Source organism: Aspergillus oryzae, chromosome 8, assembly GCF_000184455.2.
Source record: "Aspergillus oryzae RIB40 DNA, chromosome 8".
Lineage (NCBI taxonomy): Eukaryota > Fungi > Ascomycota > Eurotiomycetes > Eurotiales > Aspergillaceae > Aspergillus > Aspergillus oryzae.
Window position 1 is genome coordinate 2,590,585 of NC_036442.1, and position 20,732 is coordinate 2,611,316.

Consider the following 20,732-nt stretch of genomic DNA (forward strand, 5'->3'; position numbering starts at 1 on the left):
GCTACTCCATATACGATGAAGAGTATTATATTTACTCCAATCATATGACTTAATACACACACACACAATTCATTAACGCCCGGCGGCTCAGCCGAAAGGGCAACTATCACTGATCTATCAACACAGGTTCTAATGTACATCTACCGTATCTCCTTGAAGCCCATACATAGATCCTTTCAGTATATGTCCTCTCAGCTGTCAATATCGTAGGAATCCCTGTGGGTTAGTAATTTTGTTGATAGACTGGCTTGAAGGCGCTTCTTCAAGTGTTCAACCTCCTATCCTCGGCAGTTGAAGCGCGTCTACCATCTGTGGCACAAGGTGGATGGTGTAGGTTAGTTAGGGGAGAGTGTCATTGTCTTGGTCGACGCGGTTAGACGGCGTCGAGTCGGCCCGTGGTCATGGCAAATCGTATTGAGGCTCGTACTGCCTCCAAATTTGGCACCCATTGCTGATCATTGGAAGGCGATTTCCCGCCCAGGCAGAGGGAGAGATTGCCCCGGTGAGTACGAGTACATTGTAGCAGTGCGATCCGTTGCGTGGTCCACTTCCGACATCGGAAGAGGAAATGCTCCACGGTTTCTCTTGCTTGTCCGCATGCACACTGGTCTGTCTGCGCGACATTGATCCGGTAGAGATACCCATTTAATCTTGCCATGCCGGTCCGGAGTTGAGCCAGCACGGTCGCTTCTTTCCAGGATAGCCCATCATACAGCTGTCGGGTGTGTTTTCCTGGGAGTGCCGCATCTACTCGTTTGATGTGTCTTCCTACGTCCTCTGGCAAGGCTTTCGTAGTGGCTGCTTGGGATCGTGCGAGATTCAACGTTGTTGATTTCATTCTGGAGACCTGTGCCTGTGGGATAGCGTCCTCGTGGGTCGCGGCCCTGGCCTGCTCTTTAGCCAGGCCCAGCAGTTTGTTGTCTTCGCTGGCAGGGACCCAAAGAATCTTGATATGGTTTCCTTTTCTCCGCAGTCTGTTTATGAGCTTGTACATCTGGCAGACGAACTCCTGGCCTGACTGTTGTCGAGGGTTCTGTATCGTGAGGGCCGTCGCTTTGTTGCTTGTGAGCAACCTGAACCTGAAGCCTTTCAGTCCCACCAGCCTGTTCAACGTATGTGCTATAGCCGCTAGCTCTGCGGAGAACGGATTCTGCTCTGATCTTGCGCCCAATGTTACGGAGAAGGTCTTCAGTTTCAATTTTCGATATTGAGGTGGCTGTTTCTCGATCGCCACCCCAAATCCTACAAACCCGTTTCGTGCCGAGCTGCTGATCGCGATCTGTATTGATCCACCCGGTATAGCCTGTGGGTCCGGCATGGCTTCGCCATCGGTCTGCATACGTGCCTCCCATGGTGCTAATGTAAACGGGTTAATAGTCTCCAGTGTTTCCATCTCGATGTTTTTCAGCGCGTCCGCTACTTGGTACAGCGGCGAGCGGTGAAATCTTCTGAATTTCTTGATCCTAGCTGTGTTTCTGCGGAGAGGATTGGTATCTGGGAGCGTGTGGAGGTCCGTCCACATTTTCACGGCCCGTCTCCAAAAACGGTGTTGCGCCGTGGCAATGTGAGCCTCCGCCTCCGCTACACTAGTTGCAACGGTGAGAAACGTTCCGACAATCGCTTGCGCTCCTACCCTTTGGACTCGGTTGATCGGTCCCGTGGCCTTATTTTTGAATGCATGCATCCAGACATTAGAGGCGTAGTCCACTACAGGGGTCACTGTCGATGTGAATAGCTGCCGCGCTGTTGATGGGGAGAGACCTCTCAGTCGTCGAAGCTCCATTACTGCCTCAAGGCCCTTAGACGCTGCCCTTGCGATGTGTTCCTTATATTTGAGACTTGTGTCCATCAGGACGCCCAGAATCTTGACATGGTCTTTGGGTTCAACAGCCTGTCCCTTGATGGTGAAGGGTTCTCGGTCCAATTTGGAAGTCTTGGGGGTGAAGTGTATGATGGCTGTTTTCTCTGCTTCAAAAGTTGCCCCACTTCGTCTTTCCCAGTGGAGCGCTTCTTTAATGATTCCCTCAATACCTTCCCGGTTGCTCTGTGCAGTTGGCCCCGTCACCCATGCAGTGAAATCATCCACGAAAGCAATCGCACCTCCCTGGCTGTCGATTTGTCGCTGTACGAGGTCTGCGTTGAAGAAGAGGAACAGGATTGGGGATAGCGGCGAGCCCTGCGGCAGTCCAGCCTGTGGCAGGCTGTGGACCTCAGACAATTGCCCATTGATTTGGATAGTCGCCGTTCGTTCCGAGCAGAACGCCTCCACCCACCGGAGCAGATCCTCCGGTATGCCTCGCGCTTTCATCCTTTGAAGCAACCGTTCTTTGCACACTCCGTTGTAGGCTCCCTTGACATCGAAGCTGATCAAACTCAAGACCCGTCGGCCGCGCCACGCCGCGTAGATTTGTTCCTGCAGGAGTACGAGTGCTTGCTCCGCGGACCGCTGCTTTCGGGCGCCGAAGTGGCTGGTCGGGAGCAAACCGTGAGTCTCTACCGCGTGTGAGATCCTTTCCGCCACCACGGATTCCAGTACCTTGCCCAGCGTCGCGAGCAGCGAAATCGGTCTCCATGATTTGGCAATGGTGTAGTTCTCTTTGTTCGGCTTTTTGAGTGGTATGATCTTCGCATGTCTCCATTGTCTTGGCAACGTGCCTCCTTCCAGCGACGCCTGGAAGAGATCCAGGACTCTGTACTTGACCGTGGGCCAAGTCATCTTCCAGACTATTGCTGGCATACCGTCTTCGCCCGGTGCCTTCCAAGACTTTGCCGCCATCAGCTGTCGTTCGATCTCCTCCATCGTAATGGCAGGCATCTCGACTGGCGCTCTTTGTGGTCGAGTCCCTTCATCGTCAATGTTGTCCGGCAGAGGCGGGAAGAATTTGGCCAGCAATTCTTCTGCCTGCTCCTTGTGATCGGTGGTGGTGGTCCCATCCGCTCTGAGGAGCTGCGGGATCTTCCCGAACGCTGCGTCTTCTCCCGACTTCAGGTATCTCTCGGCTTTCCATATGTTATCATTGTCGGCAAGAAATTGATTCCAGTGCTTTTTCTTTTGTTGCCGGATGGCATCGTGGTATTGCTTCGCCGCGCCTTGGGCCATTGTTTCTAGGTAGGGTACTTTTCGCCCCGCTCGTCGCTCGGACCGGGCGTGATTTCTCCAGTATGTGTGTATTTGACGGAGCTGCGTCAAATCAGCAGTCCACCACCGCTTCGCGTGTGATGATGGTTTTGACTTTGGTGTTAGCGCATGCACCGCTTCCGAGACCGCCGACATGAGTCGGTCGGTTTTCTGCTGTACCGTACCCTCCGACGGAGTGGCGGCAAGAGTGTTTGCTATCCTGGTATTGATCTCTTTCCATGGAGCGTTTTTCAGCAGAAGTCGTCCCTGATGCTTTGGGAGCGACCAGGGGGCATCGAATACGGTCTCAATAGCACAGTGGTCCGAGCCGTGCTCCGTCCCTAATATAGCACACTTAATTACGGAGTCTGCCAGGTTTTCCGAAGCCAGGACCAGATCGATAGTCGACTCGCAGTCCCCGCTGTGTCCTCCGCCATGCCATGTCTTTGTGCCTCGTCTGAGGAGACTGCTGAGAGCACATTCATTCATGAGGTCGATGATTGGATCCGCTTCACCTTGTCTTCCCAAAGACACGTCGTCTCCTCCCCAGAGTTGGTCATGCCGGTTGAAGTCTCCCATAATCAAAATCTCCACCACCACACCCGTATCCCGCCGAACTTTCGTGATCGCGTCGAGTAGATGGTTACATGCGTCATCCAAAGCTGAGGCATTGCCCCCTTCAACGTAAACTGATGCCATGAATATCAGTCGCTCGGGAAGCCTGATAACCGCTGCCGTGAGGTCCGGGGACTCTATCGGTACTTGTTCCGCCTCGACTTCTTTGTTAATCCAGAGCATGCTTCGTACTGCCCATCTGCCTTCCCTCCAGGTAGAGGGGACCATCTTCGTCCATTTATGGTGTCCCATCGGGGTGGTCAAGAGCCGGCCTTGAATCCTCCGCGCTTGGGGTTCCTGGATCGCTAACGCCACCGTGTTCTGAGTCTCTTCATCATTCATTAAGCTCTCGTGCACTGCACCCTGTTTTCTCACGTTCAGTTGAATGACTCGAAGAGTCTTATTCATGATGTGATGGATAGAGCTTCCGACAGTTCTTGCTATACGATTCGTGAGGGCCTCCGCATGGAATGCACTTTGGAACCGATTGGTTGCAGCAACTGTGGTGGTGACCCTCCGCAGCACATCTCGCACACTTTTGAGTACTTTTACATTGGAATGCCTTATGTCCAATCTCTTGACAGTTGTAGCATTGTATCGGTCGTGGTCGGTGTTCAAAGGTGCTGGTCACGCCGGATTCTCCCCCAGCGTGAAAGAACCCGTCGGCCAGGAGCCTCCGTGCATCACTACCTTTGGTCAGGTAAACGACCATTGACCCATAGGCCTTCGCATTCTCCTTTCTGCTCAGCCATGCAATCTTGGCGACGGTGGTTTCGTTCTCCTCACCAAAGGCTGCCGCAGCTCCTACTCGGATATCACCATTTTCATCAAGCACTGCCGTTCTGTTGACGCTGTCGACTTTGATCGGGTAAAGTTCATCACGGAGCACTCGGGCTCCCGCACCGACCTTGGTTTCCGCCACCTTCTTAACCAGCTGGTGTTCAGCCTCATCTCGGCAAGCAATTCTGATCCGGTTGGTGTTTTTTGGGTCCACCGTGACAGCGCGGCACCGCCAGTTCGTGTAGTTTTCCATTGTCCGGATCTCGGTCTCAACTGCCGTTCTAATTGGACCTGCTGATGGTCTCTCACTTTCAGTATCTGCCATCTTCGAGGTGTCTATCGTGCAATATAGCGTGTCGGTGAAGGTAGTCGGTGTCGTGTTCCACGATGAGAGAGTCCGTATATTGCTCGGTTGGCTGGTGGGGGGAGTACGGGCAACATCTGCATAGGACGGGGATCCCGAAGGATTGACTGCAACGCGTAAGGATTGGATTTCGCGAAGGATCTCCTCGTGGCCGCTCTGAGCGCATGACTCGGGGTGGGCTTGCGGTGTCGGGGGTCGATTCGCCAGTAATTCATGTCGAAACTCTGTGAGGGCAGCGCCAAATTCTTCTTTGACTCTCTGGAGTTCCTCCTTGTATAATTCATCTCGTCGTCTAATTTCTCTTCTGAGTTTGACAATCTCTTTCACAAGCTTGGAGGTGTCTGAGTCCTCTCTTTCTGTCGAGGAGTCGTCCGAAGTCGCCGCTTTATCTTGGGCGACTGGCTTACCCTGGTTCTTTTTCTTCCGCTGGGAGCGCGTATTTCTCTGCTCAGTCTCGATCTCTTGCTCTTGAGCATAGTGGGCCGGTGGTCTTGTCGTGCGTTTCGGCCTCACCAATCGCGGTGGTGAGTTTTCCTGTTCGTCGCGGTCGGGCGGGTCAGGGGTTCGCGTCTCGGCCCGTCCCGACATTTTTTCCTCCTCCAAGTTGTTTTCTGTTCCAAACCAGTAGTAGTACAGTTCTGTAACTGGTACCAATATCTACTACACTATATTCCGACGAGAATACAGTCTCGGTCGCTTCCCATGACTTAATACAGAGTGTCCGGAAACTGGTGTCACCACTTATACTCTTTGATTGTTTCCGCAACCCTAAAGTGAAGTAGCGCTAATCCCATTTTGGATATTACTTCGGAGCATAATTTTCCCGTGTATGTATTGTAAAATACAAAGAGGTATCATAACCAGTATATTTTACCGGAGGACAACGTCCACGTGTCATCCGTTGGATATTCTGTGTGTCTGGATAATAAGCTTATAGTAACGGCCTTGGCCATCAAGCACTACATAGTATAACTTAGAATGGCTCCTAATCTAGCTCAATCAACGCTCACCCTTATCCAGGATATGTTGGTTTCTGGTGAACTAACTACTTCCCAGATGGCTGAAGCTGCTGGGTGCAGTAAACGCGCAATTATCCGACTACGCGCTAATCTTCGATTATTTGGTAGTATCAAAGCGCCTCAAGTCAATGGTGGACGGCCACGGAAGATTACATCAGTGATGCTAGAAGCACTCTGTGATTAAGGGCTAAACGCCACGTCCTCAAGGCAGTAAATGCCGCTCAGGAGCCTAAGGGTAAACGCCCCTTGATGTTAGTTGGGAAAGGAGAGGTCTTTAGTGTTAGTTGCTATATAAGGGCCAAGTGTTGCTAACAGGCTGACTATAATAATGAGCACGGCCATATGGATTGCACTACCCATCCTGCTCAACCTTAAATGGTAAAGTATACCAGATGGGAACGATGAATGCCCAAGGGGATGGTGTCGACAGGTGTCAGGAACGGGTTCCTAGTGTTTGTCTAGTTTGCATTGACACATCCGAGCTGAATGATTCAGCTTCTTCGGTGTGTGGGTCTACTCAGCCACCAATGAGAAGATCAGGCAGTCAACCAACTGTTGGTTCAGGATGGCTGGTCTTGGTACGTTAAAAACATGACGATGCAGTCAGTTACTTTAGCAGTGGCAAGATCATTGAAGGTAGGTTTATTCGTAGGCTGCTCTACTAACACTACCTGGGTCTTACATTTTACTAAATGACTGCCTGGATTAACTTCCAGTGCTGTTCTATTTTGCCGGAAGCAAAGATGCACTCCGAAGGATTTTCTCTTTCTATTGGCTATGATTGGTCGATTATATTACGATGCCCATATTGTTCAGCCGCGCCAACACATCGACGTGTTAAGTATCGATTGTGGGAAGCTGAGAAAGGGAATACATAATAGTAGCTGAATTGTTCTATCTTTTTACTCTTCGATTCCATACAAGCACTAGTATCTTCAGAATCCTGGTAAATAATCAGAGATGCCGCTCCGAAAGCTACTGTATAAATTATGCGGAGACCGGAACGAGAGTAAAGCCGACAGCCCACCACTATCACCTCGCCTGTCCACGATCAAAACTACCCAGTCGACTGAGCCCTTTAAGCCACAGGACTTGTGGCAGACTGCATATGATCAGCTAGATGAGGAGAAGCGAAGAATTCTATTAACACCCAAAGATACTGCGGACCCAAACGATAAGGAAAACCGAATCCGAATCGAAGACTTGATCGGTCAAGTCATTCTTTTGACCAAAGAGCGATACGAAGAATATCAACGGAACGCCGATGGCAAGATTCGAAAATACTCCAGGAATATTATTAACGCAGCGCTATCCACCAAAGATATTATTGGCGCGGTTGCGACCTTTGATCCTACCCAGCATGCGGCTAGTGCTTGGGCAATCGTGTCACTGGGGTTAACGGTATATTATATCCCTCAACAGATTATAGGAATCGTTTGCTAATTGAGTAATTGGAAATACAGATAACCAAAAATTATCGTAACCAACGAGATGCTTTGTTCGAATCGTCAGATTACCTGGCGGATATCCTTGCGCAGTGTGCCTTTGTTGAGCAGAATTTCTATCGTGAGGGCAGGTCCGGCAACCGACAAGACTTAGGAAATGTATTGATTCGACTCTACCGAGCAATTCTTTCCTATACAGCGGAGGTACAGCAAACCCAAAGTGCTACTAAGGGAAAGAAACTACGGGACTGCGTCTCTGCTATTACCGAGCACCCGCTCACAGAACTCAAAGCCTTGGTTGAAGAGGAAAGAGAAAAACTGCGCCGGCGTATTGAACTAGACGAATATCTCCGCCGCGGGGAGGAGGCAGAGAATATTCTATGTTCGATCGATAAACTTACTGAAAGTATGAAGGAGCTTCTTGAACAGTCTGGCCTTGTGAACCTCCGCGTGGCGGAAGGAGCATTTTATGACTCCTATATCAATCAACATGAAGACTTTTGCCTTCCAAACACAAGGACCGAACTTCAACAGCGAATCTTGAAATGGGCTGAGTCAGATGATGAATTTATATTCTGGTTGAATGGAATGGCGGGAACGGGCAAATCTACCATTGCCCGGACGGTCGCTCAATCTTTCGAAAAGCATAGGCTCCTTGGTGCCTCATTTTTTTTCAAGCGGGGTGAAGCCGACCGTGGTAACGCAAAATACTTAATATCAACTATTACGAGACAGCTGGTAACCAGGCAGCGGCGACTAAGACCTGATGTCCTGAACGCTATCAAGAATGATCCTAATATCGCATATAAATCTCTAAGCGAACAGTGTAAGAAGCTTCTTTGTCAACCCCTTATGAAGCTACATTTAGACCAGCCCACAACAATAGTGATCGTTATTGATGCCTTGGATGAGTGTGACGGAGAAGATGATATACGAGTGATACTCCGGCTCTTGTTTAAGATGCAGGAAATTAAATCTGTACGTCTGCGAGTGTTTCTGACCAGCAGGCCGGAACTTCCAATTCGCCTTGGCTTCGAGCAAGATAATAACCATCAGGATCTCGTCCTCCATGCGCTTCCTGCCCCTGTGGTTGAGCATGACATTCGCGTGTTCCTGGAATGTAAGCTTTCAGAGATACAGCATGAGCGTTCACTTCCCCCAGAGTGGCCAGGGAAGGATGATGTAACGAGACTGGTAGAGATGGCTGTTCCTTTATTCATTGTCGCAGCCACAGCATGCCGCTTTATTAAAGAAGGGACGCATCCAAAGAAACGACTCCAGAAGTTTCTTGAATATCAAGCAACCACAACTGCAACCCAGATGGACAAAATATACCTGCCGGTCCTGAATCAACTCAAAGACAATGATATAACTGAGTCGAAAGAGCTAGTGCAAGAGTTTCAGGATATTGTTGGGGTTATAATTCTTCTTGCTACCCCACTCTCTATTGAATCTCTTTCCCAGCTCCTCCAAATATCGGCAGACGATATCAGCGAGCTATTAGATCCTTTGCATTCAGTACTGAGCGTGCCCAGTAGCAGAGAGGCTCCAGTGCGTATCTTGCACTTATCATTTCGTGACTATCTTTTAATCACGGAGAGCCCTTTCCATGTTAATGAGCAACAGACGCATGGAAAAATAGCGTCACATTGTCTCCAGCTTATGGAAGCCCGGCTTAAACATAATATATGTGGTCTAGAGAGTTACGGAATACAACGGAAGGACATCAATCCTCAAATTATTAATCAGCATCTCACTGCTGAACTTCAATACAGCTGCCGCTACTGGGTATATCATCTAAAGCAAAGCCAAGGTCGTATCTCCGAGTCTGAGATTCTCTCCTTTCTAAGGAAGCGTTTCCTTCACTGGTTAGAAGCACTGGCTTTGATCGGGAGTATTTCTGAGACAATGCAAATGATAGATATACTGAAATCAAGTATACGGGTAAGTTTTTTTTTGGAATCCTACAGTTAAGCAGTGACTGACAAGTGTTATAGACAGATATTGGTACTGAGATTTCAGACTTTCTCTATGATGCAAAAAGGTTTGCTCTTCAAAATACTTATATAGCTGGTATTGCTCCACTTCAATTCTACAGCTCCGGACTGGTCTTCGCACCTGCCCAGAGTATTGTGAAAAAGACTTTTCTTAGAGAAGTAGTAAGACAGATAAAAAGTCTACCGGTTTTAGAGAATACTTGGAGCCCAATCTTACAGACACTCGAGGGCCATTCACGTTCGGTCCATTCAGTGGCCTTCTCGCCCGATGGGCGTACTCTGGCATCAGGCTCAGATGATAATACTATCAAGCTCTGGGATACAACGACGGGCACAGAGCGCCAGACCCTTAAGGGCCATTCGAGTTTGGTCTATTCAGTGGCCTTCTCGCCCGATGGGCGTACTCTGGCATCAGGCTCAGATGATAATACTATCAAGCTCTGGGATACAACGACGGACACAGAGCGCCAGACCCTTAAGGGCCATTCAAGTTTGGTCTATTCAGTGGCCTTCTCTCCCGATGGGCGTACTCTGGCATCAGGCTCAGATGATAATACTATCAAGCTCTGGGATACAACGACGGGCACAGAGTGCCAGACCCTTGAGGGCCATTCGAGTTCGGTCGAGTCAGTGGTCTTCTCTCTCGATGGGCGTACTTTGGCGTCAGGCTCACATGATAATACTATCAAGCTCTGGGATACAACGACGGGCACAGAGCGCCAGACCCTCAAGGGCCGTTCGGATTCGGTCGAGACAGTTCTGAACGAACCCAATTCCAACCTTCATATATCTGTATCGAACGCTTGGATCTCTTCAGTAGGTGAGAACTTGCTGTGGCTCCCTGCTGAGTATCGTTTATTTTTTTCTTATGCGGTCAAAGACACTACAATTGCATTCGGGTATAGGGACGGGCGGGTCTGTATAATAGGATTCCACATCGTAGATTAATATCACTTAAGTCTCTTATTTTCTAATTTCTTTCTAAAAGAAGGGCATGGAATAGCTCAGATTTATGTACTATTTTTTGACCTTGTAGATAAGACCTATCCGGTGGTTTCTAGATAATTCTGTAAATATGGGCTAACTTGCCACTTACCCCTTATTTCAGACGTTTCCGAGCCAAGGCACAAAAGCCGAAAATATTAGGAGATATGTTATATGTAATATTACATGTCAGTACAGGACGCAGTACTAGTCAGGGGAATAGTTATTCCATTCCATTCCGAATCAAGCCTAGCTTAGTTTCACACTAGGGTTGCTGAAACAATTGAAGAGTATAAGTGGTGACACCAGTATCCGGACAGACTGTATCAGTTACTACTAGTTACTGGGAAGCGACCGAGACTGTATTCTCGTCGGAATATAGTGTAGTAGATATTGGTACCAGTTACAGAACTGTACTACTACTGGTTTGGAACAGAAAACAACTTGGAGGAGGAAAAAATGTCGGGACGGGCCGAGACGCGAACCCCTGACCCGCCCGACCGCGACGAACAGGAAAACTCACCACCGCGATTGGTGAGGCCGAAACGCACGACAAGACCACCGGCCCACTATGCTCAAGAGCAAGAGATCGAGACTGAGCAGAGAAATACGCGCTCCCAGCGGAAGAAAAAGAACCAGGGTAAGCCAGTCGCCCAAGATAAAGCGGCGACTTCGGACGACTCCTCGACAGAAAGAGAGGACTCAGACACCTCCAAGCTTGTGAAAGAGATTGTCAAACTCAGAAGAGAAATTAGACGACGAGATGAATTATACAAGGAGGAACTCCAGAGAGTCAAAGAAGAATTTGGCGCTGCCCTCACAGAGTTTCGACATGAATTACTGGCGAATCGACCCCCGACACCGCAAGCCCACCCCGAGTCATGCGCTCAGAGCGGCCACGAGGAGATCCTTCGCGAAATCCAATCCTTACGCGTTGCAGTCAATCCTTCGGGATCCCCGTCCTATGCAGATGTTGCCCGTACTCCCCCCACCAGCCAACCGAGCAATATACGGACTCTCTCATCGTGGAACACGACACCGACTACCTTCACCGACACGCTATATTGCACGATAGACACCTCGAAGATGGCAGATACTGAAAGTGAGAGACCATCAGCAGGTCCAATTAGAACGGCAGTTGAGACCGAGATCCGGACAATGGAAAACTACACGAACTGGCGGTGCCGCGCTGTCACGGTGGACCCAAAAAACACCAACCGGATCAGAATTGCTTGCCGAGATGAGGCTGAACACCAGCTGGTTAAGAAGGTGGCGGAAACCAAGGTCGGTGCGGGAGCCCGAGTGCTCCGTGATGAACTTTACCCGATCAAAGTCGACAGCGTCAACAGAACGGCAGTGCTTGATGAAAATGGTGATATCCGAGTAGGAGCTGCGGCAGCCTTTGGTGAGGAGAACGAAACCACCGTCGCCAAGATTGCATGGCTGAGCAGAAAGGAGAATGCGAAGGCCTATGGGTCAATGGTCGTTTACCTGACCAAAGGTAGTGATGCACGGAGGCTCCTGGCCGACGGGTTCTTTCACGCTGGGGGAGAATCCGGCGTGACCAGCACCTTTGAACACCGACCACGACCGATACAATGCTACAACTGTCAAGAGATTGGACATAAGGCATTCCAATGTAAAAGTACTCAAAAGTGTGCGAGATGTGCTGCGGAGGGTCACCACCACAGTTGCTGCAACCAATCGGTTCCAAAGTGCATTCCATGCGGAGGCCCTCACGAATCGTATAGCAAGAACTGTCGGAAGCTCTATCCATCACATCATGAATAAGACTCTTCGAGTCATTCAACTGAACGTGAGAAAACAGGGTGCAGTGCACGAGAGCTTAATGAATGATGAAGAGACTCAGAACACGGTGGCGTTAGCGATCCAGGAACCCCAAGCGCGGAGGATTCAAGGCCGGCTCTTGACCACCCCGATGGGACACCATAAATGGACGAAGATGGTCCCCTCTACCTGGAGGGAAGGCAGATGGGCAGTACGAAGCATGCTCTGGATTAACAAAGAAGTCGAGGCGGAACAAGTACCGATAGAGTCCCCGGACCTCACGGCAGCGGTTATCAGGCTTCCCGAGCGACTGATATTCATGGCATCAGTTTACGTTGAAGGGGGCAATGCCTCAGCTTTGGATGACGCATGTAACCATCTACTCGACGCGATCACGAAAGTTCGGCGGGATACGGGTGTGGTGGTGGAGATTTTGATTATGGGAGACTTCAACCGGCATGACCAACTCTGGGGAGGAGACGACGTGTCTTTGGGAAGACAAGGTGAAGCGGATCCAATCATCGACCTCATGAATGAATGTGCTCTCAGCAGTCTCCTCAGACGAGGCACAAAGACATGGCATGGCGGAGGACACAGCGGGGACTGCGAGTCGACTATCGATCTGGTCCTGGCTTCGGAAAACCTGGCAGACTCCGTAATTAAGTGTGCTATATTAGGGACGGAGCACGGCTCGGACCACTGTGCTATTGAGACCGTATTCGATGCCCCCTGGTCGCTCCCAAAGCATCAGGGACGACTTCTGCTGAAAAACGCTCCATGGAAAGAGATCAATACCAGGATAGCAAACACTCTTGCCGCCACTCCGTCGGAGGGTACGGTACAGCAGAAAACCGACCGACTCATGTCGGCGGTCTCGGAAGCGGTGCATGCGCTAACACCAAAGTCAAAACCATCATCACACGCGAAGCGGTGGTGGACTGCTGATTTGACGCAGCTCCGTCAAATACACACATACTGGAGAAATCACGCCCGGTCCGAGCGACGAGCGGGGCGAAAAGTACCCTACCTAGAAACAATGGCCCAAGGCGCGGCGAAGCAATACCACGATGCCATCCGGCAACAAAAGAAAAAGCACTGGAATCAATTTCTTGCCGACAATGATAACATATGGAAAGCCGAGAGATACCTGAAGTCGGGAGAAGACGCAGCGTTCGGGAAGATCCCGCAGCTCCTCAGAGCGGATGGGACCACCACCACCGATCACAAGGAGCAGGCAGAAGAATTGCTGGCCAAATTCTTCCCGCCTCTGCCGGACAACATTGACGATGAAGGGACTCGACCACAAAGAGCGCCAGTCGAGATGCCTGCCATTACGATGGAGGAGATCGAACGACAGCTGATGGCGGCAAAGTCTTGGAAGGCACCGGGCGAAGACGGTATGCCAGCAATAGTCTGGAAGATGACTTGGCCCACGGTCAAGTACAGAGTCCTGGATCTCTTCCAGGCGTCGCTGGAAGGAGGCACGTTGCCAAGACAATGGAGACATGCGAAGATCATACCACTCAAAAAGCCGAACAAAGAGAACTACACCATTGCCAAATCATGGAGACCGATTTCGCTGCTCGCGACGCTGGGCAAGGTACTGGAATCCGTGGTGGCGGAAAGGATCTCACACGCGGTAGAGACTCACGGTTTGCTCCCGACCAGCCACTTCGGCGCCCGAAAGCAGCGGTCCGCGGAGCAAGCACTCGTACTCCTGCAGGAACAAATCTACGCGGCGTGGCGCGGCCGACGGGTCTTGAGTTTGATCAGCTTCGATGTCAAGGGAGCCTACAACGGAGTGTGCAAAGAACGGTTGCTTCAAAGGATGAAAGCGCGAGGCATACCGGAGGATCTGCTCCGGTGGGTGGAGGCGTTCTGCTCGGAACGAACGGCGACTATCCAAATCAATGGGCAATTGTCTGAGGTCCACAGCCTGCCACAGGCTGGACTGCCGCAGGGCTCGCCGCTATCCCCAATCCTGTTCCTCTTCTTCAACGCAGACCTCGTACAGCGACAAATCGACAGCCAGGGAGGTGCGATTGCTTTCGTGGATGATTTCACTGCATGGGTGACGGGGCCAACTGCACAGAGCAACCGGGAAGGTATTGAGGGAATCATTAAAGAAGCGCTCCACTGGGAAAGACGAAGTGGGGCAACTTTTGAAGCAGAGAAAACAGCCATCATACACTTCACCCCCAAGACTTCCAAATTGGACCGAGAACCCTTCACCATCAAGGGACAGGCTGTTGAACCCAAAGACCATGTCAAGATTCTGGGCGTCCTGATGGACACAAGTCTCAAATATAAGGAACACATCGCAAGGGCAGCGTCTAAGGGCCTTGAGGCAGTAATGGAGCTTCGACGACTGAGAGGTCTCTCCCCATCAACAGCGCGGCAGCTATTCACATCGACAGTGACCCCTGTAGTGGACTACGCCTCTAATGTCTGGATGCATGCATTCAAAAATAAGGCCACGGGACCGATCAACCGAGTCCAAAGGGTAGGAGCGCAAGCGATTGTCGGAACGTTTCTCACCGTTGCAACTAGTGTAGCGGAGGCGGAGGCTCACATTGCCACGGCGCAACACCGTTTTTGGAGACGGGCCGTGAAAATGTGGACGGACCTCCACACGCTCCCAGATACCAATCCTCTCCGCAGAAACACAGCTAGGATCAAGAAATTCAGAAGATTTCACCGCTCGCCGCTGTACCAAGTAGCGGACGCGCTGAAAAACATCGAGATGGAAACACTGGAGACTATTAACCCGTTTACATTAGCACCATGGGAGGCACGTATGCAGACCGATGGCGAAGCCATGCCGGACCCACAGGCTATACCGGGTGGATCAATACAGATCGCGATCAGCAGCTCGGCACGAAACGGGTTTGTAGGATTTGGGGTGGCGATCGAGAAACAGCCACCTCAATATCGAAAATTGAAACTGAAGACCTTCTCCGTAACATTGGGCGCAAGATCAGAGCAGAATCCGTTCTCCGCAGAGCTAGCGGCTATAGCACATACGTTGAACAGGCTGGTGGGACTGAAAGGCTTCAGGTTCAGGTTGCTCACAAGCAACAAAGCGACGGCCCTCACGATACAGAACCCTCGACAACAGTCAGGCCAGGAGTTCGTCTGCCAGATGTACAAGCTCATAAACAGACTGCGGAGAAAAGGAAACCATATCAAGATTCTTTGGGTCCCTGCCAGCGAAGACAACAAACTGCTGGGCCTGGCTAAAGAGCAGGCCAGGGCCGCGACCCACGAGGACGCTATCCCACAGGCACAGGTCTCCAGAATGAAATCAACAACGTTGAATCTCGCACGATCCCAAGCAGCCACTACGAAAGCCTTGCCAGAGGACGTAGGAAGACACATCAAACGAGTAGATGCGGCACTCCCAGGAAAACACACCCGACAGCTGTATGATGGGCTATCCTGGAAAGAAGCGACCGTGCTGGCTCAACTCCGGACCGGCATGGCAAGATTAAATGGGTATCTCTACCGGATCAATGTCGCGCAGACAGACCAGTGTGCATGCGGACAAGCAAGAGAAACCGTGGAGCATTTCCTCTTCCGATGTCGGAAGTGGACCACGCAACGGATCGCACTGCTACAATGTACTCGTACTCACCGGGGCAATCTCTCCCTCTGCCTGGGCGGGAAATCGCCTTCCAATGATCAGCAATGGGTGCCAAATTTGGAGGCAGTACGAGCCTCAATACGATTTGCCATGACCACGGGCCGACTCGACGCCGTCTAACCGCGTCGATCAAGACAATGACACTCTCCCCTAACTAACCTACACCATCCACCTTGTGCCACAGATGGTAGACGCGCTTCAACTGCCGAGGATAGGAGGTTGAACACTTGAAGAAGCGCCTTCAAGCCAGTCTATCAACAAAATTACTAACCCACAGGGATTCCTACGATATTGACAGCTGAGAGGACATATACTGAAAGGATCTATGTATGGGCTTCAAGGAGATACGGTAGATGTACATTAGAACCTGTGTTGATAGATCAGTGATAGTTGCCCTTTCGGCTGAGCCGCCGGGCGTTAATGAATTGTGTGTGTAAGCTGCAATTGTCTGATTTTGGGCTTAGATCGACTTGTCGTGACAGCCAATAAAAATCTAGCCGCCTCAAGATATTATTGATACGTTTAAGTGAAGCAGCTGCGCGGCACAAAGCGCCGCACAGATACCACGAAACATATTGGACAGATCGCTCAAGTAGACTTAGCAACGTCGGATCAGCTTAACCTGGAGACCAACCATTCCCACTCTTGGGAGCATTGAGCGGTGCATTTTTAATTTTAGATTTATTAGGCGATACTAAGCTGTGTGCTCCACCCAACTATGGCATTCAGAAACCCAAAGCTGTGCGTGTTTCATTGGTGACTATAGGCCTTGTTCTAGCAAGTCGTCAGCTCATCGTTCAGGTGCCCATTTGCATCACTAGCGCGGCGTATAGTGTCTATTCAACATCATTGTCAATTCGCTCAAGGACTTGCTGGCGGTAAAACTAGTTCGCTGGTTGGGCGGAGCAGTAGGTAGGATGAGTATCCCTGCTTTAATTGAGGCCTATCGTCTCAGCTGTACTCAGAGGTAACCACGACCAGCAACTGAGTTGATTGGCCTTCGTGACATTACAAAAGTTTACTAGCCTTTGATGTTATGTGTCTAGTAAAGGTAAAATATAATTTTGTTGCTATTTACTATACTCAAGGCCTCAAAGCCATAGTGCTTGGGGACTTATACGTTCCTCAAGCTATAAAGGGCTGTCATCATCTCGGCCAGACACTAATGCTAACACTTTCAAATTTTTCAATATACATTATCAATTCTCCATTCCTAAAACAGCCGTGTTGTTGACCATCCTTACTTCGTCCTTTGCAAAATCTCAGAGGGTTACAATCAGTCAAAAATAACACGTGACTGGTACGTGAAGGATATACCTAAGCACCTTCTTGTTTTATAACTAATCATTATAAGATAATGTCGCTGATCACTGACGAAGTCCTCAAGGGTCTCTGGGATAGAGCTCAGGCGCAATCTTCAGACGAATGGGCCTCCGCCAAGTTATGGTCTTATTTATGGAACAAACACCTTTTTGCGGAGAAGGAATGGGTTGTCTCCTCTGAGACTCCTCCGGAGGGGCGTGGCCGTCGACGGGTGGATATAACGATAGAATATTTTGGCGGAGATAGTAAATTAGCGGTTCTCGCCTTTCACGAGGCAAAGGCATTGAATGCGGGGCCTCAAGATGTCCAAGATGCCGAGCACCAAGCATTCGACGCTTGTATGAGATATCTCGGAGAACATCCTGAGCTGCAATTTGTGTATGCTTTCACATCATTTGGCACAAAAGGCAGAGCATGGCGGTGCGCTCGAGAGGATATTTACCTTTCCCCTTTGTTCGGCTCAGATGACCTGGCTGAGCGTACTCAGTACGTTGAGTTACACTCCTCAGAGGCCCTATTAATCAGACAGGCCGTCCAAATGATGAAGGCTGTGCCGCCATCTGAATAGGACTATGAAGCCTTATCGGCTGGGTTTCGCATTTTAACATATCTTGTGATATTGATTTTGAGAATGGAAAGGTATCTTTTGCGTTTCTAACTAGTCATTGTATGTGGTTATTCTGTCGCCAAGTTGACTAAACCACCAAACGATAATTCCATGCTCTGGTAGCTTTTGCCATGCCTTTCTTTCCATATTAAGTTCAGTGTCATGTATGTCGCTTCGTATGTCCTTAATGTAATCTCGTCCATCAATGACGCCGTTCTCGACGTACGTAGGCCTAGCAGTCTCCTGATTAAGATCGTGGTCCCATCGCACTTGTCCAATCGATTCAATATGTTCATCGCTGTAAAATAGTAGAAGACCCAGACATGGATGGTGTGACTGTTCCTTATCCCTGCATACTTGTACCTTCACAAGGCCTTTGAGTGACGCCTTTGTCATATACCAAGTACTAGCTATCGATCCTCGACCGGGAGGGACCGCTGGAGGTTCAAAGCGTGTATCCATAGGGGGGGGGGTTGACGGCCCAACATCATATTGCTCATTGCACGTAACTCCAACTTCGGAAATGTACTGTGTGGTTGGATCTAATCCATCATGGAAAATCCCCGAAATAGCACCATCGCCATCTCTGACTAAAGGGTGATACTCATATTGATCAACAATCCGAGCGGGAAATTGAGGTCCGAATGTGATGGTTCTCCCTAGTGAAGTTTGGAGCTTACTGGTGAGCCATGAATGAGGAACAAGGAAAGAGTGACTTACTACTAAAATAGGGTTGGAGGCTGGCCCACGACAAATCCTAAACTTCCGAATCCAAGCTGCTTTGATATATTCATGTCCATTGAACGGGAAATAAATCCAGAGCTTATAGCTGTTACTCATACGTCGATTCATCAAATCGATGAACTCTCTAAACGCTTTCGATGTATCTGAGAAACCGTGGATTCCAACAGTCTTAGCGTTAGCACAACAGACAAGAACACCTCGGATGTGGGAATCGATTTTGAAATAGTCCAGGCGAGATTTACATCTGGCTTGGTAAAAATTCCATGGGTGGAACTTGGGCGGGAAAGGAGAACTCCAGGCCCTATACGTAGATGGATTTCTTGGGAGGAGCTGAATGTTTCTCATGAAAAAACCCTGTTTATGTCAGTTCCTGCTCCTCTACTGCTGTTGGGTAACTATACATCACAGCTCACATAGACCTCCAAGCCAGTATCACCCGCGTCCAGAATCTCATACCATGGCGACCCATCTGTTCTGGGATTCGACTTATGGTCAACGAATTGTATCCCACGTATGCCGATACAGTCGACTGACAAAATGATCTTGCTGATATTATCAGGTAGCTTGATGCGGTATTGTTCGGAAGTGCTTGCTGATTCGAGCGGCTTGCTGCTGAGCTGTGCCACGTAACAGGTTCCGCGGTATTCTATTCTGGACATCCACATTTCTGGTTTCAAACTCAGCTGCTTACTCTGGGTTCCTCCTGTATCCCTCAAAAGTTCAATCAACCGACGTGTTTCACCCAGTACGGTCAAGTACCAGCATGGAGCAATTAGTTCAGAGATTATAGTTATTACTTCAACGGGTAATTGCCTCAACAAGTCTTGTTTAAAACTGTCTTGGGTAATTTCTCTCGTATACTTGCTGAGGAGTCCTTCTGTAACCGACATGGCTTCCCTATGTTCCTTATAGTGACATTGATAAACGGGCCTGGTTGCATTAGCAAACCTTCTTAGATCTTCAGGAGTAGGCTTCCTGGAGGGCTCGTAGCTATTCTGTAGAATGTCGTAGCACGTAGCATGAAACCAGAGCATGGGGTACGGCGATTGGGAGCAGCGTGCACATGGACTTCTACAGTCCGGGACAGTATGCAGTTCCAGATTTAAGTCTGCCAACGGTTAGATGGGTAACAGCTATGAGAAAGAGGACGCACCAAGAATATGAGACCCAATAGTTGCAGCTTGTCTGCACAGCACGCATAAAGACTGCCCAACGTGAACATCTTCTTCAGAAACCATTTCTTGTGAACGTAATGGAATTGAAATCAGAGTCTCACGTAGATAGGTGACATGTGTTTCCTTTTCATCAGTTAGGGTAGCTAGCGCTTATTATACAATAATCGTAGTCGGTGTAGGACAGTGAACCGCTAAAACCGACTGAGCCTTGGCCTTTGGACCCACCACCTAGTACCACCCATTACGAATACACGTGCCTTGCATACGTGAGGGGGGTCCTGCCGCCAGATTCTCCAATCATGGGTCAAGGCTGTATGACATAAGACTTAGTGTACTTTCACCCAAAAACTTCAGCGGCAACACCGTCAGCCAATCCATGAGCCAAATTGTGCAGGTTCGTTGCTCTTCCTAATTGTAGTCGCCAGAGACATTAAGCTCAACCTATTATTAAAGAAGATTACTGCTGTGTACTCGTCACTCAGTGACAAGAGTAGAAATCGCGCTGCTCTATGCGACTTCAGTCAATGATCTTTCTAAACTCTCAACGATTGGGCTGCGTGATTTATCGCAGATAGTCAATATATTTCAGCCTTTAGGTAACCAACTGTTGACTTAACCGGAGTACGGGCTGCTACTACTCCTCCACAAAGTTCGATATTGGGTATGAGACGCTTCCGAACAATGATAAACTAGACTCTACGCAGACTATTTCATCTTGCGTCAATGATTAACTATCTAAGCTACTAGGGCAAGTCATCATCCGGGACATCCTAAAGATCTCGTCCCGACTCCCAACCTTGTATCCATTCCTCCAGCCTCTTCGGGGGTCCAGGTTGGTCTGGGATCGCATCGTGGAAGACAGCAGCGAATAATCATGGCTGTAGCGTTCGTCTTTCCGTAATAATGTCTTATAGGGGTGCAGCGGATCGGTAAGTCGAGAAAGGAGCTCCGATCGGTTATTAGTTATAGTTTCGATTCTAGACCTCGGAACCGCATTCCGCGGGGCTGTCGTCGGTGACGGTGGTGAAAGTCACACTTGGGATCACTTTTGAGGCAAGTATATCATTGGGTGTATTTTACCTAGGTATAATTCCATCATCATCATCCGGGAAAACCCAACTTCATCCAAC

At 49.6% G+C, this 20,732-nt stretch overlaps 5 protein-coding genes across 5 annotated transcripts; 3 read left to right on the top strand and 2 right to left on the bottom strand.

Moving 5' to 3' along the window:
* Positions 1 to 373: 373 nt before the first annotated feature.
* On the bottom strand, positions 374 to 4,141 carry AO090010000292 (uncharacterized protein; the record flags this gene model as incomplete). The annotated part of the gene is made up of 1 exon (XM_001827257.3): positions 374 to 4,141. The coding sequence occupies one exon, from the start codon at positions 4,139 to 4,141 to the stop codon at positions 374 to 376; it is 3,768 nt and encodes a 1,255-aa protein (XP_001827309.3).
* A 5,108-nt stretch (positions 4,142 to 9,249) lies between these two features.
* On the top strand, positions 9,250 to 10,286 carry AO090010000291 (WD40 repeat domain-containing protein; the record flags this gene model as incomplete). Its single annotated transcript, XM_023233719.1, has 2 exons — positions 9,250 to 9,285; positions 9,558 to 10,286. The coding sequence occupies 2 exons, from the start codon at positions 9,250 to 9,252 to the stop codon at positions 10,284 to 10,286; spliced, it is 765 nt and encodes a 254-aa protein (XP_023094122.1).
* Positions 10,287 to 12,105: 1,819 nt separating this feature from the next.
* AO090010000290 (uncharacterized protein) lies at positions 12,106 to 15,873 on the top strand (the record flags this gene model as incomplete). Its single annotated transcript, XM_001827255.3, has 1 exon — positions 12,106 to 15,873. The coding sequence occupies one exon, from the start codon at positions 12,106 to 12,108 to the stop codon at positions 15,871 to 15,873; it is 3,768 nt and encodes a 1,255-aa protein (XP_001827307.3).
* Positions 15,874 to 17,110: 1,237 nt separating this feature from the next.
* On the top strand, positions 17,111 to 17,644 carry AO090010000289 (uncharacterized protein; the record flags this gene model as incomplete). The annotated part of the gene is made up of 1 exon (XM_023233720.1): positions 17,111 to 17,644. The coding sequence occupies one exon, from the start codon at positions 17,111 to 17,113 to the stop codon at positions 17,642 to 17,644; it is 534 nt and encodes a 177-aa protein (XP_023094121.1).
* Positions 17,645 to 18,405: 761 nt separating this feature from the next.
* AO090010000288 (uncharacterized protein) lies at positions 18,406 to 19,092 on the bottom strand (the record flags this gene model as incomplete). Its single annotated transcript, XM_023233721.1, is given in 3 exon segments — positions 18,406 to 18,512; positions 18,526 to 18,781; positions 18,841 to 19,092. 3 exon segments carry the CDS (start codon positions 19,090 to 19,092, stop codon positions 18,406 to 18,408), a joined length of 615 nt encoding a protein of 204 aa, XP_023094120.1.
* Positions 19,093 to 20,732: the final 1,640 nt, after the last annotated feature.